This window comes from Coptis chinensis, chromosome 6, assembly GCF_015680905.1.
Source record: "Coptis chinensis isolate HL-2020 chromosome 6, ASM1568090v1, whole genome shotgun sequence".
Lineage (NCBI taxonomy): Eukaryota > Viridiplantae > Streptophyta > Magnoliopsida > Ranunculales > Ranunculaceae > Coptis > Coptis chinensis.
The window spans coordinates 41,509,546-41,533,810 of NC_141461.1; the positions used below are offsets into that span (position 1 = coordinate 41,509,546).

Below are 24,265 nucleotides of genomic sequence, written 5' to 3' on the forward strand. Positions count from 1 at the left end.
ATTATTAGTTTAATTTAATTATTGCATTAGTAGTTTTGAATTGAGTTTAAACAAGCAAAGTTTCAATCTTTATATCATGTCTTGTTTGAATTCCATTGGGAATGATTGCGTAATGATTCTCGGCTAAACCTCCATTAGAGGGGGTTGAGAAGCCTTGATGAAAGCTTGATTCCGATTATTGTAGAGTCGTCGTAATTTCCTTTCCACTCTAGAAACGATTAGTTCACCATGAGAATGGGTGTAATCGTTCAGATGCTAGTTATGAAGTGGTAGGAATGCCATGTGTAATTAGGGATTAGGAGTAACTGTTGTTTTCATGGCGATTCAATTCGGATTAAGGCGATTAAATCGTTAGTAGGATTAAGTCGAGTTAAGGTGGAATCAATCCCCCTCTAACTCCTTATCATAGAATCGACGTAGCATTCCCATAGTTGTTCTAGTAGTCGACTAGTTGCATCTTGTGGGTAGTTGCATCGTAGTCTAGTTGCCAATTCGTAAATCTCTCATTAGACTTTAAGACCGATTAATTATACGTAGAGAGCACAGCATGCGGAAGGACTAGGAGTGGAATGAATCATCTACTCCACTATATCTCATAGGATTGAGAGTAGAAACTTTGATAATTTAGGCACATAATATAGTTTTAGTTTACTTACGTTTTGAGTTTCATCGTTCATTTCATAGGTAAACTATCATTTTTATCTTTTATCACCTTCCATTCTAGCTACATCCTCGTTTCTAGTAGTCCATTGTTGTGTTTCTTCAGCTAAATTCTCGAGAAAGTTGTAGGCTTCCTCTCCATCCATTGATGTAAACTTGCCTTTGTGCATTGACTGTATCATCTGCTTGTTCATCATCGAGAGTCCTCGATAGAAAAAATGAGCCAGTGTGCTCTTGTCATATCCATGATGTGGACATGAGACTAGCAAATTATTGAATTTCTCCCAGCTTTGATGATATTCTTCAGTCACTTTTCCTTTGAAATTGTTGATAGCTTGCTGCATGGCATCTGTCTTCTGGGGTGGGTAGAACTTGTTCATAAACTTTGTTCTCAACTTCTCCCAGTTGTCTATTGAATTGATCGGCTGTGCAGTGGACCATTTAGAGGCTTTACCTTCGAGTGAGAGCAGAAAAAGAATCAACTTGATACTCTCATCTTTGATATTCTGGTTCTTGAAAGTTCTGAGGACTGATAGAAATTTGTTCATGTGAACTTATGGCTGAACATTGTCTAAACCATTGAACTTTGGAAGCATAGAGATTATTGATGCTCTAAGTTCAAACTGGTTAGCTTCTGTCTCTGGAAAAAACAATATTGCTGGGTGGGTCTCCAATGATTAGCGAATAGAAATCTCTCAACTTCTTCCTCTGCTGTGCTTGCATAGGTGGGATAGCTTCAGGATTATTGGTATCCATAACACCTCCATCATTGTGTGGTCATTGTATCAATCTTGTATAGTATTCTTGCTATGTGAAGATGATGAAAAACTATCCTACTATGCTTGAATACAATTAAACTAATATGCAACTATTCTAAATTATACTAATATGCAAAACTACTTTCCTTCAATTGGGTTAGGCTTTGCAGCTAGTATCTCGCCCGTTATCTAAAGCTGTCTCATCTAGGGTTATGGTGAATCACTTGGATTTCTTAAGTACCACAACCCACAGACGATAGTCCGTTTGTCAAGATTCAGACAAGAAACACTAGAGTTTGATGTTTCGCTGTGTTGGCTTACAACTTCAATTGTTGAAAAGGTCCTAAATGGAATTATACTAGAAAGCAATAAAACTAAACTACGATGCAACTATACTAAGAAAGCAATAAAACTAAACTACGATGTAACTATACTTAGAATGAAATAAAAAGAATGAAGATTCGACTGGCCTAGATGGTAGATCTTGTCTTCGAGATGTCCTTCAAGCTTCTTTCTTTTTCAAAAGGATGGATGATGCGGCTAAAATTACCTCAAGATCCAAAATTCTAATCTTGAAAGAAAACATTAAACATAAACAACTTAAAACGGCAGCGGCGCCATTTGACCATGCCTCTTTTTGTGTGTAGATAAGATGTGGGATATGGATAGATGATGGTCGTTAAACAAAATAGAAGCATATCAAAACCTAATTATCCCTCAATAAGTAAAGGATGAGTAGGGTATCGTTCCACTTTTAAGTGTATGTTTATATGAAGGACATGACTTGAAAAAGGGTTTGAGGGATTAAAAACTATTATTATATATTTTAGATTCTAATGCTAAACTAAACTAAACTATTGAGAATTTATAAGAAAGAGAATTCAAGATATTAGAATCCACCAATACTTTTGATTCAATGACCTTTTGCTTCATGGTTGTTCTCACAAGTAGACTACAATTAGGCAATCGAGCGAGTGCCGATACCCTCTTGGACAAAACATCATTAACGAATAACTTTACTTAAGGTTGTTCCTATGTTCATGTTACTAGTATCTTCTTTCTTTTTATGTGAGTTTGGGCAGCTATTCAATGAATCACCATCTAAGGCAAACACAAGGAATACTTCCCTTACTCTAAAACACTACACAACTAGAAGAAAAGTAGAGAATAATAATATAATATTCAATTACAGTAAATAAAACCCTATTCTAGCATGATATTCGATTGTAATAAATAAAAACATGTCACTAGCAAATATTCAATTGCAATAAATAAAACCCTAAACTAGCATGATATTCAATTGCAATAAATAAAAACCTTAATCTATACTTCCATCCCCTGGTCTGGGCAATGGAGCTAATAACTAAAAACATAAAGAACTAACCTGATTGAAGAACACCATGAACCAGAAGAATCATTAAACCTTAAGCACCGGCTTCATCATCTCCCTTGAAAAAGAAGATTAGCCTTCCATAAAGAAGGAAGAACACGAAGAACGAGAAGAAGAAGAGTCAAAGAACATAAGACTAGAAAGATTAATTTATTAAGACTCAGCTAGTTAAAACCGATCTTTTATTATAAATCTCTCTCTGCCTCATGTTCTGGAGACAAGAGTATAAGTGAATTGGCAAATTACATGAGGCACTTAGGTCCTCTATTTATAGAGATTACAATGAGCTCTAGAAGCAGTCCAAACCGCCATTTGTTTCCTAATACAAATAGACTTCTTTTAGAGTCCAACTTCATCTCCAAAAGTGAGAAGGAATTGGCTACAGTGTCATTTCATGTGTCGGGACTCATGATCCGTGCATCTCAGACTCGAGCAATGCGTTTGGACTCACGATCCATGTGTCCCAGACGCGAACATTGATTATGGACTCACGATCTATGAGTGTTAGACGCGGAAGTCTATTTTGTTTATTCTGCTCTATCCTTCTATCATCTTTTGCGGGCTTTGGTCCAAGCAACGAATCATTTGGCCTTGGGCTTCCAAATAGGCTTTAAAATAGGTCCAAGTCGCATCTTTAATAGCTTTAATTCCTTGGCCTTCTCCATGATTGTCCATGAGCTTCCCATGTGATCTTTTATGCTCCGAATTGCTCCGTTTTACCCATTTTTCTCTAATATTCCACAAAACTCACTTTTTCTCCTGTAGAATCATAAAACATAACTTACAAACACTATTAGTCCACTAAGATGGCTAAATAAGAGGCATAATCAAGGGTTAAATTGTACTTTTTTAGCACTTATCAACCACTTAAGCTTCCCAAGAACATATCCGTTTAAGAGAAGGCCAGCTCAGGACTGAACCAATTTTTTTTTTTTGAATGTTCAATAACTAATTACTACTAATTACTACTATTTTTATAAGTAAAAATTCCTATTTACAAGTAGGCATTCCTAAAAAAAAAAAAAAAAAACCTACAAGACATCTGTCAAATTGAAAATTAAAGCATATCAAGGCTGAGTCTGACAATAGAACCATTTTTAGACATGAAACGTGAAGATATGAAATGTACCATGAAGATATGTAATTCATACGCTGACAATAGAACATAGAATAAACATTAGTGTGTGGAATGGTTAATATGTGGACATGATTGATAACATAAAGACTCGGAACATTTTATAAGTCTGGAATGTTCAATATAATATAAATACATAATTAGATAAAGACTATAAACCAAATAACATATATAGTAATTATGTAGTACTGGATGTAGACTTAATGATAGGGTTATATACTAAAAGCATTGTATTAGCTTATTTTAGGACGACCAAGGTGGCATGCTTGTGGGCCGAAAGTAAGATAAGAGAGCGGAGGCGTGAAGCACCATATCATGTCTGCAGGCACCCTAAAGGGGGGCATGACGTACAGGAGCAGAAGAAAAAGGACGGTCAAAGTCAATGAGGAGGCAACTTAGTAGAGAAGAGACGGGGGTACAACAGCAAGGCCGCAGAACCCTAAGAGGACAGGTGCCCCAGTGTGGACCAGAGGATAAGAGGGCGATCAACGAATGAGAAAAGAGGAGGAGGGATATAAGTAGGAACAGCATGAGTAGAAAGAGAAAAAAAAGAAAAAGAAAGAGAGGGGGTGATAGGATTAGGACATAGGACATTATAGGCTAGAACTTGTGTTCATACATCTGGCGCCGTCTGTGGGGACGAAGTAGGTCCACGATTTGGGAAGTTGTAAAGCATATCCCCAGCTAAAAGAGGAAGAGGTAGAGGATGAGGTAGAGGAAGGCTGGCGAGGGAGGAGGTCATATAGAATGAAAAAGCTAGTGTGGAAAACATAGAGGTGGGGGAAGAGGAAGTCGAAGATTCAGTGCTCGAGGCAACTAGGTTGCTCCAGGAGGAAGTAGGTTGACTTAGAGAAGAAAATAAGGAGTTGAGGAGAGAAAGGGAAGGCACTCAGGAAGAGGCGGAAAACCTATGGCACCTGCGGTAGTGAAATGGGGCCTTGAGTGAGGACCTTTGTCAGGAAACCGGAGGGAACCATGCAGGAGGCATTACTATGGAAATGGTGCAGACGATGATCGAAAGAGAAAGAGAGGCTAACCGCGCTATGGAAAAGGAGAAACACGGGGCGGCCAAGAAGGTGGTGGATAAATTGAATCGAGAATCCCCATCGACTTCGGTCACGGAATTCAGAGGTACCCAAGAGGTTTACACAGCCACGGTTCGAAAGGTATGATGAAAAAGGAGATCCGGCGGACCATTTGCATCACTTTTGGCAGCAGATGTCGCTGTGGCAAGAGGCGAAGTATGATGGCCTCCGTTGCATGATGTTTCCTGCCAATCTGAAAGGGGGAGCATCTGACTGGTACTATCGGTTGGCATCGTGGAGCATTCAAAGGTTCGAGGAGTTGGAACAAGCTTTCGTGGGTCACTTCATCCATCAGAAGAAGAGGGTAGTGGACGTAGCGGATCTCTTTAATGTTAAGCAGAAGTCCGCAGAGACACTTAGAGATTTCATATGCCGATTCAAGGAGGAGACCCTGAGGGTGGAAAGTTTGGATGAGCGCACCGCGGTCATAGCATTCCAGCATGGGCTGAAATAAGGGACCCGGGTGCATGAATCAGTGTCTAAAATTGAGGTTACCACCCCGCATGCTTTGTACTTGAAGGTAGAAAGATACATCAGATATGAGGACATTTTGCGGAGAAACAGTAAGGAACACAAGAAACCTGAAAGGTCAGTACATGTAGTGGCCGCGGAGGGACAGAGAGACAAGGACAGGGCCACGGCCAGAGATAGAGGAAATTACAGAGGGGAGGCATAGAGAGGAAAAAGGGGCAGGGAACAAGTCTGAAGGGAACACAGGGAGAGAAAGCCTTACCGCGAAGTGGACGTAACTCCGCTGAACAAGCCGTTGGAGGAAATCCTACCACTAATCAAGGGCCAGCGGCATTACGATGAACCGCAGAGTTCACCCAAGGAGATAGAGAAAAAACCATTTTGTGCATACCACCAGGTCAGAAACCATGCTACCAATGAGTGTTTTGCTTTACAGTGGTTGGTAGAGAGGATGATTGGGAGAAGATTGCTGAAGGAACATGTTAAGGAAGTTCAGCCGATCGAAAGGGTTTCGGTTGTGGCCAGAATCGTAGGCACTATAAATGTCATATTCAGCGAAGAAACGCTGGGAAGGAACGCCCACAGGGATAAGGTGAGGAAGACAGCCAGTTTGCGGCAGATAAACGAAGTGGTGAGTAGCCCACGACCGGTCCCAGGGGGTAGCGAAGGCAATGACAGGATAGAGTTCACTCCAAAGGATCTGGAGTCAGTGAGTTCGCCACACGAAGATGCCATGGTAATTACCATAGTAATGGGGAATTACATGGTGAAGAGGGTACTGATAGACTGCGGAAGTTCAATGGGTTTGCTGTTTCGAGGCGCGATGGAAGAAATGGGCATAGAAAGGGAGCAGATGAAGCCTTAACGGACTAACTTGTTCGGGTTCAACGGCAGTATGACTGAGCCATTGGGGGAACTAGTACTGCCAGTGACCGCGGGGCCGGTGACTGTTTTCACCAAGTTCATGATAGTGGACACTAACTCATAATACAACGCAATCCTGGGGAGAAAGTGGATTCATGAGATGAAGGTAATCCCCTCTACTTATTACCAGGTGATCCATTTTCCGATGAATGGGGGAATGTACGAGATAAGGGGTGATCAGGTCGCGGCTCAGAACCTCCACCAGGTAACCGCGAGAGATCTTGTCTGCATACCTGGTGGCGAGGCACCGGAGACAGGGGACAAACGAGCATAGCAATTACAGACTGCGCGGCCCGAAGAAAAGAGGTCGCTCGTCGGGGACAAGACAATGGATGAGATTGATGTTGTGAACATCGGAGTGGCCGAGGAGGAGAAGTTTGTGAATGTGGGGGCAAGCTTGTCAGAGGATTGGAAAGCAAGATTGATTGCCTTGTTGGCTGAAAACAGCGGTGTATTCTCATGGACGATCGAGGATCTGGTGGGTTTGGACCCGGAGTTCGCATGCCACAGATTGCATATATGGGAAGGGGCCCACCTGGTCCAGCAGAAAATGAGGGGTATGAAACCACAGTATGCACAAGGTGTTCGAGAGGAGGTAAAGAAGCTTAAGGATGTGGGTATCATCCGCGAATGCAAGTTTACTGAATGGCTGTTGAATGTGGTTGTGGTGCCTAAAAAGAATGGGAAAGTAAGAATGTGTGTGGATTTCACGGACGTCAACAAGGAATGTCCGAAGGATTGCTACCTGATGCCACGGATAGATGAGTTGATGGATCGTACTGCAGAGTATAAGTTCTTCTCATTCATGGATGCATCGATGAGCTACAACCAAGTGATAATGCATGACCCGGATCAAGAGAAGACGACATTCATAGTGGAAGGAGGAACTTACTGTTACACCAGGATGCCCTTCGGTTTGAAGAATGTGGGGGCAACATTCCAAAGAGCAGGGGAGAAGATGTTCGAGAGTAAGATCAGAAAGCGGATGGAAATTTATATAGACGACATGGTGGAGAAGAGTATGACTGAGGATTAGCATTTGGTGGGGCTGAAGGAAACATTTTCTATACTACAAAGGCACAGACTGATGTTGAATCCAGAAAATTGCACGTTTGGGGTGACATCTGGGAAATTCCTGGGGTACATAGTCACGTACTACGGAATAGAAGCCAACCCAAATCAAATAAGGGCATTGTTGGAAATGCCCTCTCCGCAGAACGTAAAAGAGGTTCAACGGCTGGCCGGTAGGGTCGTGGCACTCAATAGGTTCATCTTTAAGTCCTCAGATAAGTGCCGACCCTTGTACTTGCTATTGAGAAGGACAACCGACTTTCAGTGGACCGAGGCATGTGAAAAGACTTTCCAGGAATTGAAAGAATATTTGGGCACGACCCCGATCCTGTCGCGGCCAGGGCAGGGGGAGAAGTTGTACTTATACCGGGGTGTCGAGGAGGCCGAAGTTCAGTGTTGATCAGGATAGTGAATAAGGCAGAAAGACCGGTGTACTTCCAAAGCAAAATGATGTTGGACGCCGAAACGAGATATAATAAGATTGAAAAGTATGCCTTGGCTCTGGTCTTCTCGGTACTCAAGCTGAAACCCTATTTTGACGCTCATTCAGTAGTAGTGGTGACCAACCTGCCACTCAAGCAGGGATTGAAGGCAGAGAAGTCGGGGAGAATGTTGAAATAGGTTGTGCTTCTGAGCTCGTATGACATTGAGTATCAAATCAGAACCACGGAGAAGGCCTAGGCAATGGCGGAGTTTCTGGCCGATTTCCCAGTCGAGGACCCCACATAGGGGGAGGAGATGTTCATGCAATAGGAGGCAACCCCGAACCAAGACCCCCTAGACCCGTGGAACATGCGAAATGGATGGAGGGTCTTCGCAGATGGGTCTGCTATTGACACTGGTAATGGGATTGGGGTGGTGTTGGTCACCCCAGAGAATACTCGCCTGGAACTGTCAATGAAGCTGGGGTTTGCTGCATCGAACAATGAGTCGGAATATGAGGCAGTGATTGCAGGGTTGGACTTGGCTAGAGACCTGGGCGTGCGGGAGCTGAGAGTATATTCCGATTCGAACTTGGTGGTAAGTCAGGTCAATGGTGAGTTCGCGACTCGATGTCCTAGAATGGCTAAATACTTAGAGGTGCTACAACGAAGGGCTGGCCATTTTGAGAAAATCAGTTTCATTCATCTGAGTCGGGGAGAGAACAGGCATGCCGACACCCTGGCATATGATGCCGCGGTGCTACCAAGAACAGAGGGTAGATCCATTGAAGTCCGGGTGCTAAGCAAACCAAGCATTGTAGAAAAGCATGGGGTGTGGTCAACCACGGAGCAAGAGCCCAGATGGGTGGAGTCTATCAAAAATTATCTCACAGGAATAAAAATAGAGGACAAGGGGGAAAAAATGAAAATGGAACAGATGGCGAATTATATCGGCGGAGTGTCAGTGGACCGCTCCTGAAATGCTTGGGACTGCGAAAAGTGCAAGAGGTATTGGGTAAGGTTCACGAAGGAGATTGTGGGAGCCACTTGGCGGGAAGGACAACTACTCATCGGCTGCTATCATAGGGGTACTTTTGGCCTCACATGAAGAGGGACGCTACTGAGTATGCCAAGAGATGCCAGAAATGCCAGATCTTTGCGCCGCTGATACACGCTCTTGCAGAACCTCTGCACAAAGTTCTCAGCCCATGGCCGTTCGCTATATGGGCGCTAGATGTCGTCGGACCTTTGCCTAAGGCCAACGGGAAAAGGAGATTTCTGCTAGCCGCGACGGATTACTTTACGAAATGGGTTGAGGGGGTGGCTCTGCAGCAGGTGAAAGAGGAACAGGTGAGAAAATTCTAGTGGGAGAATATAATATGCAGATTTGGGTTGTCGCATACCATCATCGCGGACAACGGAATTCAGTTCACGGGGGGAAAGGTGAGAGCTTTCCTCCAAGCCTTCAAAGTGAAGCAAGGTTTTTCTGCCCCTTATAACCCAGAGGGGAATGGTCAGGCAGAGTCTTCCAACAAAGTAATCATGGATAATTTAAAGAAGAAGTTGGAGGAGCGCAAAGGGTGCTGGGCAGATGAGTTGAACCATGTAATGTGGGCGTATCGCACTACGCCGCGGACATCTACAGGAGAATCCCCGTTCGCGATGGCTCCAACGACTAGGACCAAGGCAGTGGAGACGGGGGTTAATGAGAAATTATTAGGCTGAAGAGCTGAACCTCACGGAGGAGAGAAGAGACACCACTCGCATCAGACTAGAAGAGTACCACAGGAGGCTGTAGAGACAGTACAACAAACGTGTGAAACCACGGAGGTTCATGGTTGGTGACCGAGTACTTCGGAGGGTGACCGCATCCACCAAGGAGGAGACCGACGGGAAGCTGGGTCCCAACTGGGAGGGACCTTATACCGTGGTGGAAGCCGGAACGTTCGGAACCTACAGACTCCATGAGTGATTTTGTCATTAGTTTGTCTTTGTCTTGTTCAAGTTAAAAAAAAAAAAAGCTCATGCATGCTTTGTAATGATATTTTGAATCGGCTAATATGTCAATGAAAGCAGTAGCAATATTCATCCATCTAATATATGTAAATTCATTCATGATTTAGGCCAAAGGCAGCGGACAGGGGCTCCAAGTTAAAAGCAAACTGATGGCCCACTGAGTGGCTCGGGCATGTTTAGTGGCCCTCAACCTCTCCACGGTTAACTTGGGGGCGCGCTGAGTGGCCCGGGCATACTCAGCGGCCCTCAACATCCCCGAAGTCAACTTGGGGGAACGCTGAGTTGACCGAGCATACTCAGCGACCCTCAACATCTCCAAATGGCCCTCAACCCTCAACATCTCCAAAGTCAACTTGGGGGCACGCTGAGTGGCCCGGGCGTACTCAGCGGTCCTCAACCTCTCCAAAGTCAACTTGGGGGCACGTTGAGTGGCCCGGGCATACTCAGCAGCCCTCAACGTCCCCAAAGTCAATGTGAGGGCACGCTGAGTGGCTCGGGCATACTCAGCGGCCCTCAACATCTCCAAAGTCAACTTGGGGGCACGCTGAGTGGCCCGGGCATACTCAGCGGCCCTCAACATCACCCAAAGTCAACGTGAGGGCATGCTGAGTGGCCAGGGCATACTCAGCGACCCTCAGCATCTCCAAAGTCAACTTGGGGGCACGCTGAGTGGCCCAGGCGTACTCAGCGGCCCCTAACATCTCCACGATCACCTTGGGGGCACACTGAGTGGCCCGAGCATACTTAGCAACCCTCAACATCTCCAAGCTCAATTTGGGGGCACTCTGAGGGACTGGGCACACTCAGCGGCTCCAACGCCTAGGGGGAGCGTTGGACAAAAGGCTAGGTCATGCAAGCTATAATACAACGCAAATGAGTCAACAAGTGCGGAAATAAAGGCGTTTAGTACGCAAAAAGGACATGTCTATCACTCATTGGACGGCAAAGTAATTACACGGCAACGTCAACAAGCACGCTAATCTAGTATACCACTCATTGCACCTCTAGCTACTATTCCACATACTCTACTTGACACAATGCCCGACGAAGGAGAGACTCCTCTCTCGGACTTTTATAAAGCCTTGAGCGATAGCCCCAAATCTTGCATCATTCTTGCAGACCTAGTGGGGGATTTTCGAATCCCCCCAAATATTTTTAATTTGTTACCCGTTTTCCATGGTTTAGACCATGAAAAACATTATCAGCACATGCATAGGATTGAACAAGTTCTTCCAACATTCCACCATCCTACGGTGAGTGCTGAACAAATTAAACTCAAGGTATTTCCCTTCACTTTAGCCGATAAGGCGGCATCTTGGTTAACTACCGAAGTGCCTAATTCTGTGGACTCGTGGGCTAAACTTGTTCAGTTGTTTATGGAACATTTTTACCCACCCCTAAAGATGGATGAGATGCTTTCCAAGATTCATTTCTTTCGAAAAGATCCTCATAAATCATTTTCAGAGGCTTGGAATCGTTTCACCGATCTCCTTATAGAGTGTCCACATCAGAACCTAGCGAAAGACACGTTAGTTCGTGCCTTTTTCAAAGGACTTCTACACCACCATAAAGAAGTCCTTGACATAATGAATGGGGTTAGTTTCCTAAGTAAAGGAGCCTCGGAGGCTTATAAATTTTTAGAGGATCAAACTAAGCGAAATAACAACTGGGGTAGTGACGATAGCCACCGCTCTGCTAGTTCTTCTAATACAGTTAAGGCCGCCGGTATGTTTGAGATGAAACACGATCCCGAGCTTAAAACTCTAATCGAATCACTCACTAAAAAGGTAGAGGCCATTTCTGTACAACAAAAGCATATCCCCGTCATGAATGTAAATTCCAATCCATGTAGTTTCTGTTAGAGTCCTGAGCATCCCGCTCTCACTGTCCTATAGCCTATGAACATACTTGTTCCATTAATAGTGAACCTAACGCCCCTTGGAGACAAAATCCCAACTTCGGTTGGAGAAATATCCAACAAGTCACACCTCCAGGGTACAATAATCAATATGTTAGGCCAACACACAGTTATAACCAAGCTCCACCACGACAAGGACTGGGTCAGGGTAATTATAATAATTATAACAACCAAGCGCAACCTCAACAAGGTCAAGCACAAGGTCAAGGTAGTTATAATAATTATAATGCTAATAGAGGTATCGTTTCGATAAATAATAACTATCACAATCCGCCCATAAATAATCAACACGAGATAGTTCCAGTCACACCAACCGTGACCACTACACCCACCCAACCGGATCGTCTTGACACCTTCATACAGGTGAGCCAACAACTCTTCCAAACCATGGCTCAATCTAACCAACAGCTTTTACAATCCGTTAATAATTTAAGCCAACAGTTGGCCCAAGATAAAGCCCAACCCAAAGGTATGTTTCCAGGTCATGCGATACCTAATCCTAAACAACAAATACGGCCTTTGAGGTAACCGGTAATACTAGTAATGAAAATGAAAACGTAGGTGAGCTAAATGCCATCACCACTCTCCGTTCTGGCAGAGTGGTTGAAAACAAAGTAATTATGCCTATAGTTATCCCACCAGTAGCCCCTACACATACTACTTTACTAGATGCCGAAATAGAAACTGAAGAGCCTACCACTGTAGAGGTACCAGTTACAACACAACTTAAGAAACAGAAAGCCAAGGTTAAAAATCCAGGTGATACATATGCTAAATATAGAGAGAAACCACCATTTCCACAAAAATTAGCCATGTTAACTAGGGATACAAATTATAAGGAGATTAGGGACGTTTTCAAGAATCTAACTATAAACCTTCCCTTCCTCGAAGCTATTAAAAAGCTACTACACCATGCTAAGTTTCTTAAGGAGTTGTGTACAACTAGGCGTAAGACCAATATAACAAAAGACGCCTTTTTAACAGAACAATTCCCAACTCTATCTGAACATAACGGAATTGTTAAGTACAAGGACCCTGGTCGTCCTACTGTACAATGCACCTTAGGAGATTCCTATATGACGACCGCATTATTAGACCTGGGGGCTAGTGTTAACTTACTCCCGTTTTATTTGTATAGACAAATAGGTCTAGAGGAGATGCAACCTACTAAAATGACGTTGCAATTAGCTGATCGGTCTATTAAGTATCCTAAGGGTGTGGTTGAAAATATGCTGGTAAAGGTTCAGGATTTCTACTATCTGGCTGATTTCGTCATCCTCGATACAGAAGTCGCTAACGACTCTGTCCCAATCATCTTAGGGCGTCCTTTCCTGGCAACTGCCAATGCGCTCATAAATTGCCGTGATGGTTTGATGTCCATGTCTTTTGGCCATCTTTCTGTTGAAGTGAATGTGTTTAAACCAAAGACACAGTTACCAGATTCGTCTATGGATGGAGAGGTTAGCATGATCGAGAGCTTCGCTCTAGATTATTTCAACAACATGTTCCCTGATAATCAGATGCCCAAATTTCTTTCCTTTGAAAGTTCAGACTCCAACATTTTCATCCCTACACTAGTCGATACACATATTATGGATGAGGACGAGATAGATGACTTTCTCAAAGATATAGAGGAATACCATAGTAATATGGATATGACCAAGCTAGATGAGGAATTCGATGAGTTTCTTAGAGCAGGTGATGAGTCACCCTATCAAGAACTGCTTTGCACAACATCTGCCTTGACTCCCCTCCTTCCACCCTTTCAAAGGAATCTCGAGTTTGTACTCGATCCTTTTGTTTCCCCTGTGCTTCATATTTTTTTAAATCCTCCTAGAAAACAAATACTTCAGAAGGACAATCCATTTGACACCTTCATTTTCAGAATTGAGACAGTCCCTACCTACACCATGAATAAGTTTTGTGGTAAACCCACATCCTCATTTTTTCCATGCTTTCCTTCTACAACTTATCCATCTCCACCATATTCTCCACAACCATTCACTTTTCCACACTTATTCACTAGGACACCCTCTCGTTCAAAGACGAAAAAGAAGGTGCATGCTAGGTTACGTTATAAGTCTATCCGACTTCGCTTTTATTTCACTAGGTTGCGTCATAGGAAATCTTGGTGCTTGATTGTGTTTGGGTATGTTTTTTGTGATATTTATTTATGGAATGATCCACAACTATTTCGGTTGTTGATATATGATAAACTGCATGTTCATACATATGTTTAGATAAAGTCTCGAGTATCTGACTATAAACGACTCAATTTTTATGTTTGGTGCATTTCCTTTCATTTCCATATATTGGTGAGTGCACCATTTAGGTAACCGGGCCCTCCCTATGGAGTGTGTGGCTGTAAGTACTGGATTCTAAGTCCACGTTTAACATAATTCACGTTTTCCACTCTTGCATGTTTTCTCGAATTTTTGAGTCATGTTTCTCTATGTGGTGAATTATGTCCTTATTGCTTATTGTTTTTCCTTATAAAAGTAAAAAAATATTAAATAATAAACATAGTAATCTAGGAAGTCTCGGGAATTTGACATTAAAAGACCCACTTTAAAAAAAAAAAAAACAAAAAAAACAAAACAAATTTTCTAAACTCTGTTGTAAAAAATTTGTTTGGGGGTGGGTGTTCGTGTTTCCATCCTAGAATGTTTTATGTCCCATTAGAGTTGCTTAGGCTGTTTAATTGTATTTCGATTCGGGTTGACATAATCTATGAATTTAGAGTTCATTCGTTCGCATAACTTACGTCATGCACGCGCTTCGAGGCGTTTTCCACTATCTTATATGTCATCCACGGTCGAAATAGAGTGTTTTATGGATCATTGGATTGGAAAATTCTCTCCTGATCATTTCCATATCTCATTCGCAAAAATCGGACCGGTAACGAAGTGGCAATGTTAGTTTGAAGTCGCGCTAAAAATCGACAAAAATTCAAATTGGGCTTGGGCCCAACTCGCGCGCACCGGCAGTGCACCTGCGCCCCTATGTTTCCACCAACAGTCATGAGTTTTCATCTTCCAAAACACCATTGACAAACATCCAAGCTTCAAACCCTAAACCAAAAATTAAAATTAAAAAGAAAACTAACTACACCCACGCCAAACATCCAAACCCACTCCAAATCTTCTCAAAACTGTCCCACCACCACCTCTATCAATTTACAAAACCAAAAACCACCGAAAAATCCAAATCTTGGAGCTGCCGCGCCACCACACCACCACCACCATCGTTTTTTTAGTGAGGTTGTCCCTCATTGCTTCCCCCTACCTTATTCAAACCCCCTAACCTTATCAAAACTTCCAATGGCTCAACAATGCCGGATTTTGCCAGAGCAAGCATTTACTGGAGACCACTTCACGCCGTTTTACGGTGACGAAATGGTTAGTAGAGATTGAAATAGCTTGTGGTACTCGACCGACACCTTTTACCACGAAGAGTTAGTCCGATGGTTTTACAACACGAGGGACTTGGAGGGGAATAAATTTTTTGTTAAGGTGGCAAAGAGGAGGAAGGAAGTAACTACTAGGTTGTTGGGTGAGATTCTAGGCATTCCGCCTAGAATCCATCTTGATGCCACGTTACAGGAGTCCCAATATACTGGGGTAGAGCCTTTGATGCACGCGACTGTTACCGAAGGGAACTACAATGTGAGCTCGCATTGTGTTCGCCAGGCATCCCTCAGAACCAACCAGCTGGCTGCAGCTCAATGGATTGGTAGGAATGTCATAGGGAAGAAGAAAGTCAGCGACATCGGTCTGAACTGCCTTCACATTCTATGGATACTCCAGGAGCAGAAGTATGAGTTCTGTATCTTGGAGTTTTTGCTTAACATGATTAGGGGAGTGGGGAAGTCTATTGCACCTCTCCCCTGCTTTGATAACCAAGATCATCTTGAAGTTGAGAGCGACTCCGACGCCCGATAGGATATGCCTCACCCTACAATCAAATCCCTCGGATTTATAAGGAGTGTATCCAACAAGTTTGGAGGTTGCCCGAGAGGATAGGGTAGTCGACGAGGAGGACGCGTCGGAAATGAGAATGACTTCGGACGATGAGGAGGACTTGACATGTTTTGATCTTTGATACCTTGGAGGTGTGTTGGTCGATGCGAGCGCATGGCTGTGATTCATCGTGGCATCGCGTTCACTCAATACTATCTGCGAAGACCTCCCGGACTCGACAGGCTACTATGCACCATAACCGATTTAGCACTACCAGCAAGAGGATGAGCGGTGGGAACGGATGAGGGCTGAGCTGGAATCTCAGCGCCAGTTTCGAGCCGATATGCTTGCAGGCTTCCACTTCACGGGGATTCTCCTTCTGAGGATACATCATCGAGGCACGAAGTCGTCGCCGAAAGATCTAATGGTGCCGCCCGATCGGGAGCTCGGGAGCCATCTCCGAGAGCATGTGCCCTCCGCCACCAAGACCGATTACCGGTTTTAGGGATAGTATAACTTGATGATTTTTATTTGTAGTTTTGTTATTGTTAGTTATTTTAATGTAAGTTTTAATTCGGTAATTTGAATTTTGTAATGAAATGTACTTTAAATGAAAAATTTAATATAATGCTGTTATTTTCATTGTGCGTGGTTGTTTAATATTGATCCCACCTTCCCAAATTATTTGGGGGTGGTATTAGTTATTCCAACATGATTTTTATATGACCCTCATTTCTAGAAGTTATTTCGGAGTTAGGGTGAGAATATTGCCGATATGGGCATATCTATGAATAAATATTGGCTAGGATGAAATCTCGATAAGTTAGGTAGTTTTATCCTAAATTCAACCTAAAAGATTCTAGGGTTGTTTTAGAATCAAGAATATGAGTTGTTTCCGTTTCGGGTTTGAAAATTTTAGTATTTCCGGAAATTGCCGTAAAAGCTTTTTGGCAACTTCCCGATTCGTTTTAGCAACTTAAAACCTATAAAAACTTCATTCATTCTAGACTCACAACCCATACTACACCTAACTTCCATCTCTCACCTTTCACTCCCACGTTTCCCGTTGTTCTTCACCATTTTCACAAATCAGGCACCTCTCGGGCGCACCTCGGGCTAAAGCCATTGTCGAATTTTACGATCGAGCGCTGGCCCGATCTCCGTAGACCATAAATTTCCAGTTTTTTGTGGGTTGTTCCCGGATCAGTTGCAGCTGTTCCAGAGGGTCGTTTTGAGATGACATCTCCTACAATAATACCGGAACAGTCTTTCAAAGATTTGTTCCAAAGTACTACTTATGGTGCTTGGTTTCGCGAGGTGATCACACACGTAGGCTGGGAACCGCTTATGGTAAGACCTGATGAACTTTATTCTCCAGCACTTGCATTTTATTTTTATGATAATTGTATTTTCTTTGAGAGACCGGATGGAGAACAAGTGTTCTCCATCAACATTAACGAGGAACCAATGGAAATTACCAGGTTCTTGCTAGCATTTGTTCTTGGACTTGCTATGCCCACTGAAATACAAGACCCATGGTGCTATTGGGTAGATAATATGCATGTCTACACTTATGAGTTTTTGCATGAGTCGTATGGGGCGGGGCATTTTCCATATCGAGGACCAAGGGGAATATAACGTCGCCTTTGGTAGCCTGTCCATGAACATAGGAACTGTTATGTTTTGGATCATGCTAAACATTTTAGGCGAATGGCGTTTTTCTTCTGTGAATGATGCCACTTGAAGCGTCTTTCTTGCTTTAGCCACGGGATGTATGTGCCATGACCTTCCCAGAACCTTGATGTCTAGTTTAGCATGAGCCCATAGCATGAGGCATAAGTACCTTCTTATGCCTGTTCTAATTTCCCGTATTATGCTATGTTTCTTTCCTGTTTTTTGTACATGTTTCACGGATTGGATTACAGTCGACACTGTACGACCCACCAATAGTATTATTCGATCTTTTCGTGCAATGACTTGGCAAGGGTGGAGGATACAACCTCATCAGGTTGCACCCTACAACCCGTCAGACCGAGTGGCGCTCAATAGGTTAGCAATAATAGATGATAAATGGTGGGAAGCCTGGCAAATTATCATGGCATGGCAGGACGAGAAGGAACCTCACTTCTTTATAGAAGAAGAGGATGAGGAGGATGAAGAATAAAAGCGGGAGATAAGGTCAGTTTTTAATTCCAGTGAGTATCTGCTTATGTCCCAAGCAATTTTATTCTGTTAACCCCATAATGGGTGGAACTCTTATAGAGTTGCGTTAGTTTTTTTTTATTTCCTATATTAGTATGTTCTAACCTTGTTTTGCAGATGTTCCAGAATTTCACGCGTTTCCATGGTATTTTTCCTACCCTATTTATTTAAATGCTTTGAGGACAAAGCATATTTCTTGTTTGGGGATGAGCATAGAAACACATGTAATTAAGGCATCTATTAGGATATAGATATGTATAATATGCATTTGTTTTCAAGTTAAAAATTTCAAAAAAAAAAATCAAAAATATAAATAAAAAAAGTTTATGCTATACACTTAGGAATATCGGTATTGTTCTTTCTCTATGCTCTTAACAATCTAGAAGTCTCACGTAGCTTTTGCATCAGAATAATTGTTAGAAACTTAGGTTAATATGTTTGTAATAATCTTTGCATCTATCTATAAGTATATTACATGAGTATCTATGATTGTTAGGAGTAAGTTTCTGAAATCTAGGCTAGAGTACGTATTCTACAAATCCTGTGAGAATATAGCCTAAAGCCTTATATAAGTGAAACATTTGAGAAATGACACAAGGGAGAAGTAAAATCTAGATAGAGAAATCACACGTCCACTTGCTTGATCACTATGCCATATCCTAAGCGAGAATTTAGGCCCTCTTTGGATCGATATAGCTAGAAATTCAAACCTATGAATTATTTTCCGCTATTCGCCCCTCTGAGCCTTTCTTTAGCCTTCCATAAACCACAATTCCTTTACCCTGTTACAAAAACAAAACAAAATAAAAAAGTCAACTTACCCAATCTAGAATAAGTCTGAGAATAGAATGAGTGAAGAAAGAAGAAAAGAAAAACCTGTGTAAACAAAAATTAGTTAGTTGCTTCAGAAAAAGAAAATAAGTTTCCATCCAAGGAAAAGAAAAAGAAAAATATAAATAAATAAAAACTCCAAAAATAGAATAAAGGGAGTCAAAAGCCAAAGAAAAGAAAAAGAAAAATATGGCTAAGGATAGAAACAAAGTATAGAAGCAAAAAAAATAACAAGGTTTTCTCTAAATTACATAATATGAAGACTCTATTATCTCAGACTTGTCCTTTTGAATATCCATTTCCTTCCTTAACCCATCTCCTAATCCCCGCAACACCTAATAAAGACCTCTAGCTCAATTAGGAATAGGTTAGTGTGATAGTAAGTGGCAGATGCATTTGATCGACTCCGGCTTCCTTGTTTGTCATTGAGGTTGTAAGGTAAAGTGTGCCCATTGCGCACTGGAGTAGCGAAACTTGAGTGGAAAAATCAGAGTGTTGTATCTTGACTATTATTGTGAGAACCTACTTAAGGACGCTATTCCGAGTTTCAGAAACGGACCTGTTAATGCATTTCATAGTATTACTCATTGTATATATGTTTATTCGTAGATGATCGATTATTATGCGTATATTAACTTAGGTTTCGACATGATTATTCTATATTCATTGCTAGGGAGATGTATAGTTAATTTAGAGCATGAATAAGGAAACAATAGTTTTATTTCTTAGTCGTTGTAGTATAGATGAAGTTTGTGAGTACTTTCACTGGAAAACTCTCACGAGGCTACAACTTGTCCACTAGGGAATTCCTAGTGGTTTAAGGCCTTGTTGCATATGGTCAATGCAATTGCACTCAGCGAAACGAGATTAGTTAGAACTCCATTTTTGGTCATTTATTCTAATTTCTCATATTTGCTTGAGGACAAGCAAAATGCTGTTTTGGGGTGGTTTGATAAGAGCCCAAAACTGTAGTTTTAACCCCTTAACAATCGTACTTTTAGACCAATTATATGAATAATAAGTAAGAGTTAATACTGATTACATGTTTTTATGCATTTCAGGCTTCAAAGTCTATTATGTGCAGAAATATGCCACTTTAGCGAGATAAAGGAGCAAAGGTCGGTTGCTAAGGAGTTCTGTGATTAAAGGCCAATTTTCAAGAGGACAAAGCCTCTGTAAAGCCCGGTCAAAAGATGAAAAGTCAAAGTCCACGTGGGCAGAAACAGTGCACAAAGTCAGCAGAACTTCCAAAGACCACATGGCTCCAAGCCCATGCACGATTTTGGATCTGAAACATATAAAAACAAAGAAAAGCTTAGTTCTTAAGAAATCTAGTTATATTTAGAAAACTAGTTCCTTGTAATGGTAGCTAGGGTTAGATTAGAATAGCTTATAGATCTAGCTTTAATAGTTTTTAATTAAGTTTAGTTTCAATTCAATTCTTGTTTTAGATTAAACCTTTAAAATATTGTTATTCATTTGATTAGATTAATAAAATAGTTTATTATTATTCAATTCGTTTTCTGTCATTACATTTATAGATCTAGTTTAATTTATTGTTGATATCATTTCTTAATTATTAATTAGATTTCAATTATTATTTGTTAAATTAGTAAAGTTAGAATCTTGATATTATGTTTAGTTTAGATTCTTATGGAAATGATTGCGGAATGATTCTCGGCTAAACCTCCATTAGAGGGGGTTGAGAAGCCTTGATCAAAGCTTGATTCCGATTATCGTAGAGTCGTCGTAATTTCTATTCCACTCTAGAAATGATTAATTCACCATGAGAATGGGTTTAATCGTTCACATGCTAGTTATGAATTGGTAGAAGTGCCATGTGTAATTAGGGATTAGGAAGAACCAATTGTTCTGCGTAGCAGTTCAATTCGGATTACAACGATTCGTCGTTATTAAGTTAAGTTGAGTTAAGGTGGAATCAATCCCCCCTAATTCCTTATCATAGAATCAACGCAAAGATTCAAGAGTTAATTAGTCGTATCTTGTGGGTAGTTGCATCGTAGTTTATAATTTGTAAATCTCTCATTAGACTTTAGTTAAGATTATTTATACTTAGAGAATATTACTATGTGAAAGAACTAGGAGTGGAACGAACTTCCTACTCCACTATATCTATTCAATAGATAGAGAGTAGAACAATCTTTGATAAACTAGGAACGTAATTTTGTTTAGTTTTACTTACGTTTTGAGTTTTATCGTTCATTTCGTAGGTAAAACTATCATTTTTACGTTTATCAGGAGGCATACCCTCTCCCAGCCAGTATAAATCGCAGCTCGGTGGGAGGCAAAGGAGCCAGAGTCCCCGTAAGCCTGGTCCCGCAAGAGATGGGAGCTAAAGAATAGAGAGGTGGCTACCGCAGGATTGTCTAGCGCGGAGTCCCTTGTTATGATGTCGCGGTCCCTAGCCTTGAATTGAGGGTGCCAGAGTTCAACTGGCCCCGAAGGCAGGGGACCGATAGGAGCATCCTCTTTCCCAGGATGGCGGAGGGGAGCTACTGGCCATGGGGACTCAGACCGAGAAGTAGCAGGCTTCAAGGTGGAAGCGGTTGTCTTGTCCTTCTTAGCGGGAGGACCTTTGGCCGTAGTGTTAGAGGGAGCCTCGCCCTTGGAGTCACTCTCCCAGAGCTTCAGTTTGGAGACATCCATGTTGGCAGTAGGAGCAAAGTCGTCCTCGCAATCGGCTATGGAAGACTAGGAGCGGGAAACCGAGGCAGGAATGGGCACTGAGGAACCAGTAGGGGCCTTCCGAGTCTTGGCAGCCGCAACCTCATGGGCAAGGGCTTGACTGTGTGAGATTTTGGTGGTGAACCCAAAAGACCGATGGACCAGGCGCTTGCGTCGCTGGCTTTTAGGGGGAGAGAGTTTGGGTTTCCTCTCCTTGGGCGGCGGAAGAAGGTACAAAGGACCGCGGTATTTCCCGATATCTTTAAGGGAAGGATCTAGCATAAGCGGGCTGCCCTTGTCTGGGTCGATGCCGAGGACATTACACTGGGCCTCGCCTAAGCCACAGAGTCTGTTGAGAATTTTGGAGTTAACGCCAGCGTACATGTGGGATTGTGAGTCCGGGGACCAACCTGAAACACAGAGGAACAAACTGGGTAAGAAGGGTATCACATTAAGGGCAAACTCAATAGCTAACTAAACTCACCGTGATTAATGAAATGGGAGTGTCTAAGGGACAGCTCAGGAGGGAGATCTGCGGAAAGGAAATTCCCGGACACATATAGCGGTAGTGGTGCCACACCTTGTCTGAGGTGGTGACCCGGATAACAAAGGACTTCTTCTGCGGGCGCACGTAGAACGATTGATATCCTACACTCCCCAGTTTAGTGCTCTTTTTTAGGAAGTAATGAGCCGTGATATCATGCACGCCAATCCGCAGAGTATTCATCCTGTTGTAATAGTTGGCGGCGTACATGATGCGCCAGAAGTTGCTAATGCCTTGGCACGGCGGGATGTTGAAGTGATTACAAACTTCAACGTCCAGTAAGGATAGGGGGAAGCGGAGCCCGACAGTGATTTGCCCCACAATAGCCACTAAGCATCCGGGCCGCGGCGGAACAAGGTGGGGAAAGTGGGTGACGCCTGGTACATGCTCTAACACCATGTCTCTCGGGATGCCATATGCAGCTTGGACGGCGGCCAAGTGAGGCCTCTGTTAATGAGAAGGCGGGGGAGGTAGTGTTGAGGGTCTCCCCGAGGTAGAGGGGGCTACAGAGGAGAGAGTAGGGGACTCCAACCGGTTCGCGGTGGATACAGATGGTTCAGATGGGGTGGGGGAGTCAGCGGATTTGGAGGGAGAAGCCCTAGAGCCGCCAGATCTGGTAGCGGAGGAGCCCCCCAAATGAGAGTCCAACATGGCGGTGACCAGTCGGTAATGGTGATTTGGGTTTGGGATCACAAAGAGCGCACAAGGGTGAAGGAAGTGAACAGAGGGGGATAAACGCGTGTAGTAAAAGAAAAAAGAAAGAGAGCACTTACAAACAAAAAGAGAGAAGGTGAAAACACAAACCTGATGAAGGATAAGCTAAACCTGATGATGCTATACGGTGGAACAAGAGCAAGAAGGACGTACAGCTCGCCGGAAGAAAAGGAAAGAGGGAGGTGGATGGCTTAGGGGCTAGAGAACAGGTGAGGCAGTCCCAAGGAGTGGAAATGAAAAGATGGGAAGTGAGGAAGACAAAGGGGGAGCAAAGAGTTTTGATAAACGCGAAATTGAATAATCTACCTACGAAATGAACGATGAAACTCAAAACGTAAGTAAACTAAACTATTTTATGATCCTATGTTTATCAAAGCTTCTACTCTCGATGCGAATTGCACTAAGTGGAGTAGGAAGTTCGTTCCACTCCTAGTTCCCTAGCATGGATTGTTTTCTAAGTCTAAGAAATCAGTCTTAAGTCTAATGAGAGCTTTTACTGGCGGGAATTATACTACGATGCAATATGAAATTGATTATTTGAATTTAAACTACTTAATCCTATGTAAATATGATTGTTTTCGAATCTAGATAAAGGATTAGAGGGGAATTGAATCCACCTCGAATCCAACTTAATATCCTAGTATAGATTCTTGTATCTCGATTCTCACGCTCTTCACGGCAAGAAATTCGAAGTTCTAATCCCTAGTGTTCATGGCATTTCTACCCGAGTACTAACTAGCATGTGAGGTCGCCCACCCATTCTCATGGCTAAACACGACCTTCTAGAGTGGAATAGAATCTACAAACAATTCTATACTAACAACTAAGTTTTCATCAAGGCTTCATCAACCCCTCTAATCGGAGGTTTTAGCCTTGATTCATCAAACTAACATTTCCCATTGAATCTAAACTAAACATGATATAAAGAATTGAAATTTACTAATCTAATTTAAACAATAATTAAAATCTAATTACTAACTAAGAATTGAATGACAAGCAATAAATGAAATCAGATCTAACACAAATGTAAATGACAAGAATCTAAATTTAACAACTAGCTATTTTATTAATCAAACTAATTAAGAGTAATGATTCTAATAGTTTAATCTAAACAAGAATTGGATTTGAAATTAAACTTAATTAAAACAATCAAATCTAGATCTAGAAGCTATTCTAATGGCTACTTTCTATTCTAAGCTATGTACCCTAATTCTCTACTAAATAATCTACCATTAACAATGAGCTAAGCTTTTGTTTTTATACATCCAGATCCAAAAATCGTGCATGGGCTTGGAGCCATGTTTTGGGCCAGAGAATCAGGCCCAAAACCCAATTCTTTTCAAATCAAAAAGGCCTCTTCAGCTAGATGCGGCTTCAACAGACTTTTCATCCACTTCTGCTCCTCTGATTGGGTCAAGGCTTAGACCATTGCAAATCTCTTTCCGAGCCGGTTGTTTTGACATAAGGTAGGCCCAATTCC

General features: G+C 42.3%; 1 protein-coding gene across 1 annotated transcript; it reads left to right on the forward strand.

The window, feature by feature from the left end:
- Positions 1-5,161: 5,161 nt before the first annotated feature.
- Positions 5,162-5,482, forward strand: LOC147493008 (uncharacterized). The gene has a single exon (XM_086567720.1). It carries the CDS (start codon positions 5,162-5,164, stop codon positions 5,480-5,482), a length of 321 nt encoding a protein of 106 aa, XP_086423846.1.
- The last annotated feature ends 18,783 nt before the right edge of the window (positions 5,483-24,265 follow it).

Bases quoted from the DNA above. Each gene is read 5' to 3' on its own strand.
- LOC147493008 (XM_086567720.1), top strand. From the start codon at position 5,162: ATGTCGCTGTGGCAAGAGGCGAAGTATGATGGCCTCCGTTGCATGATG.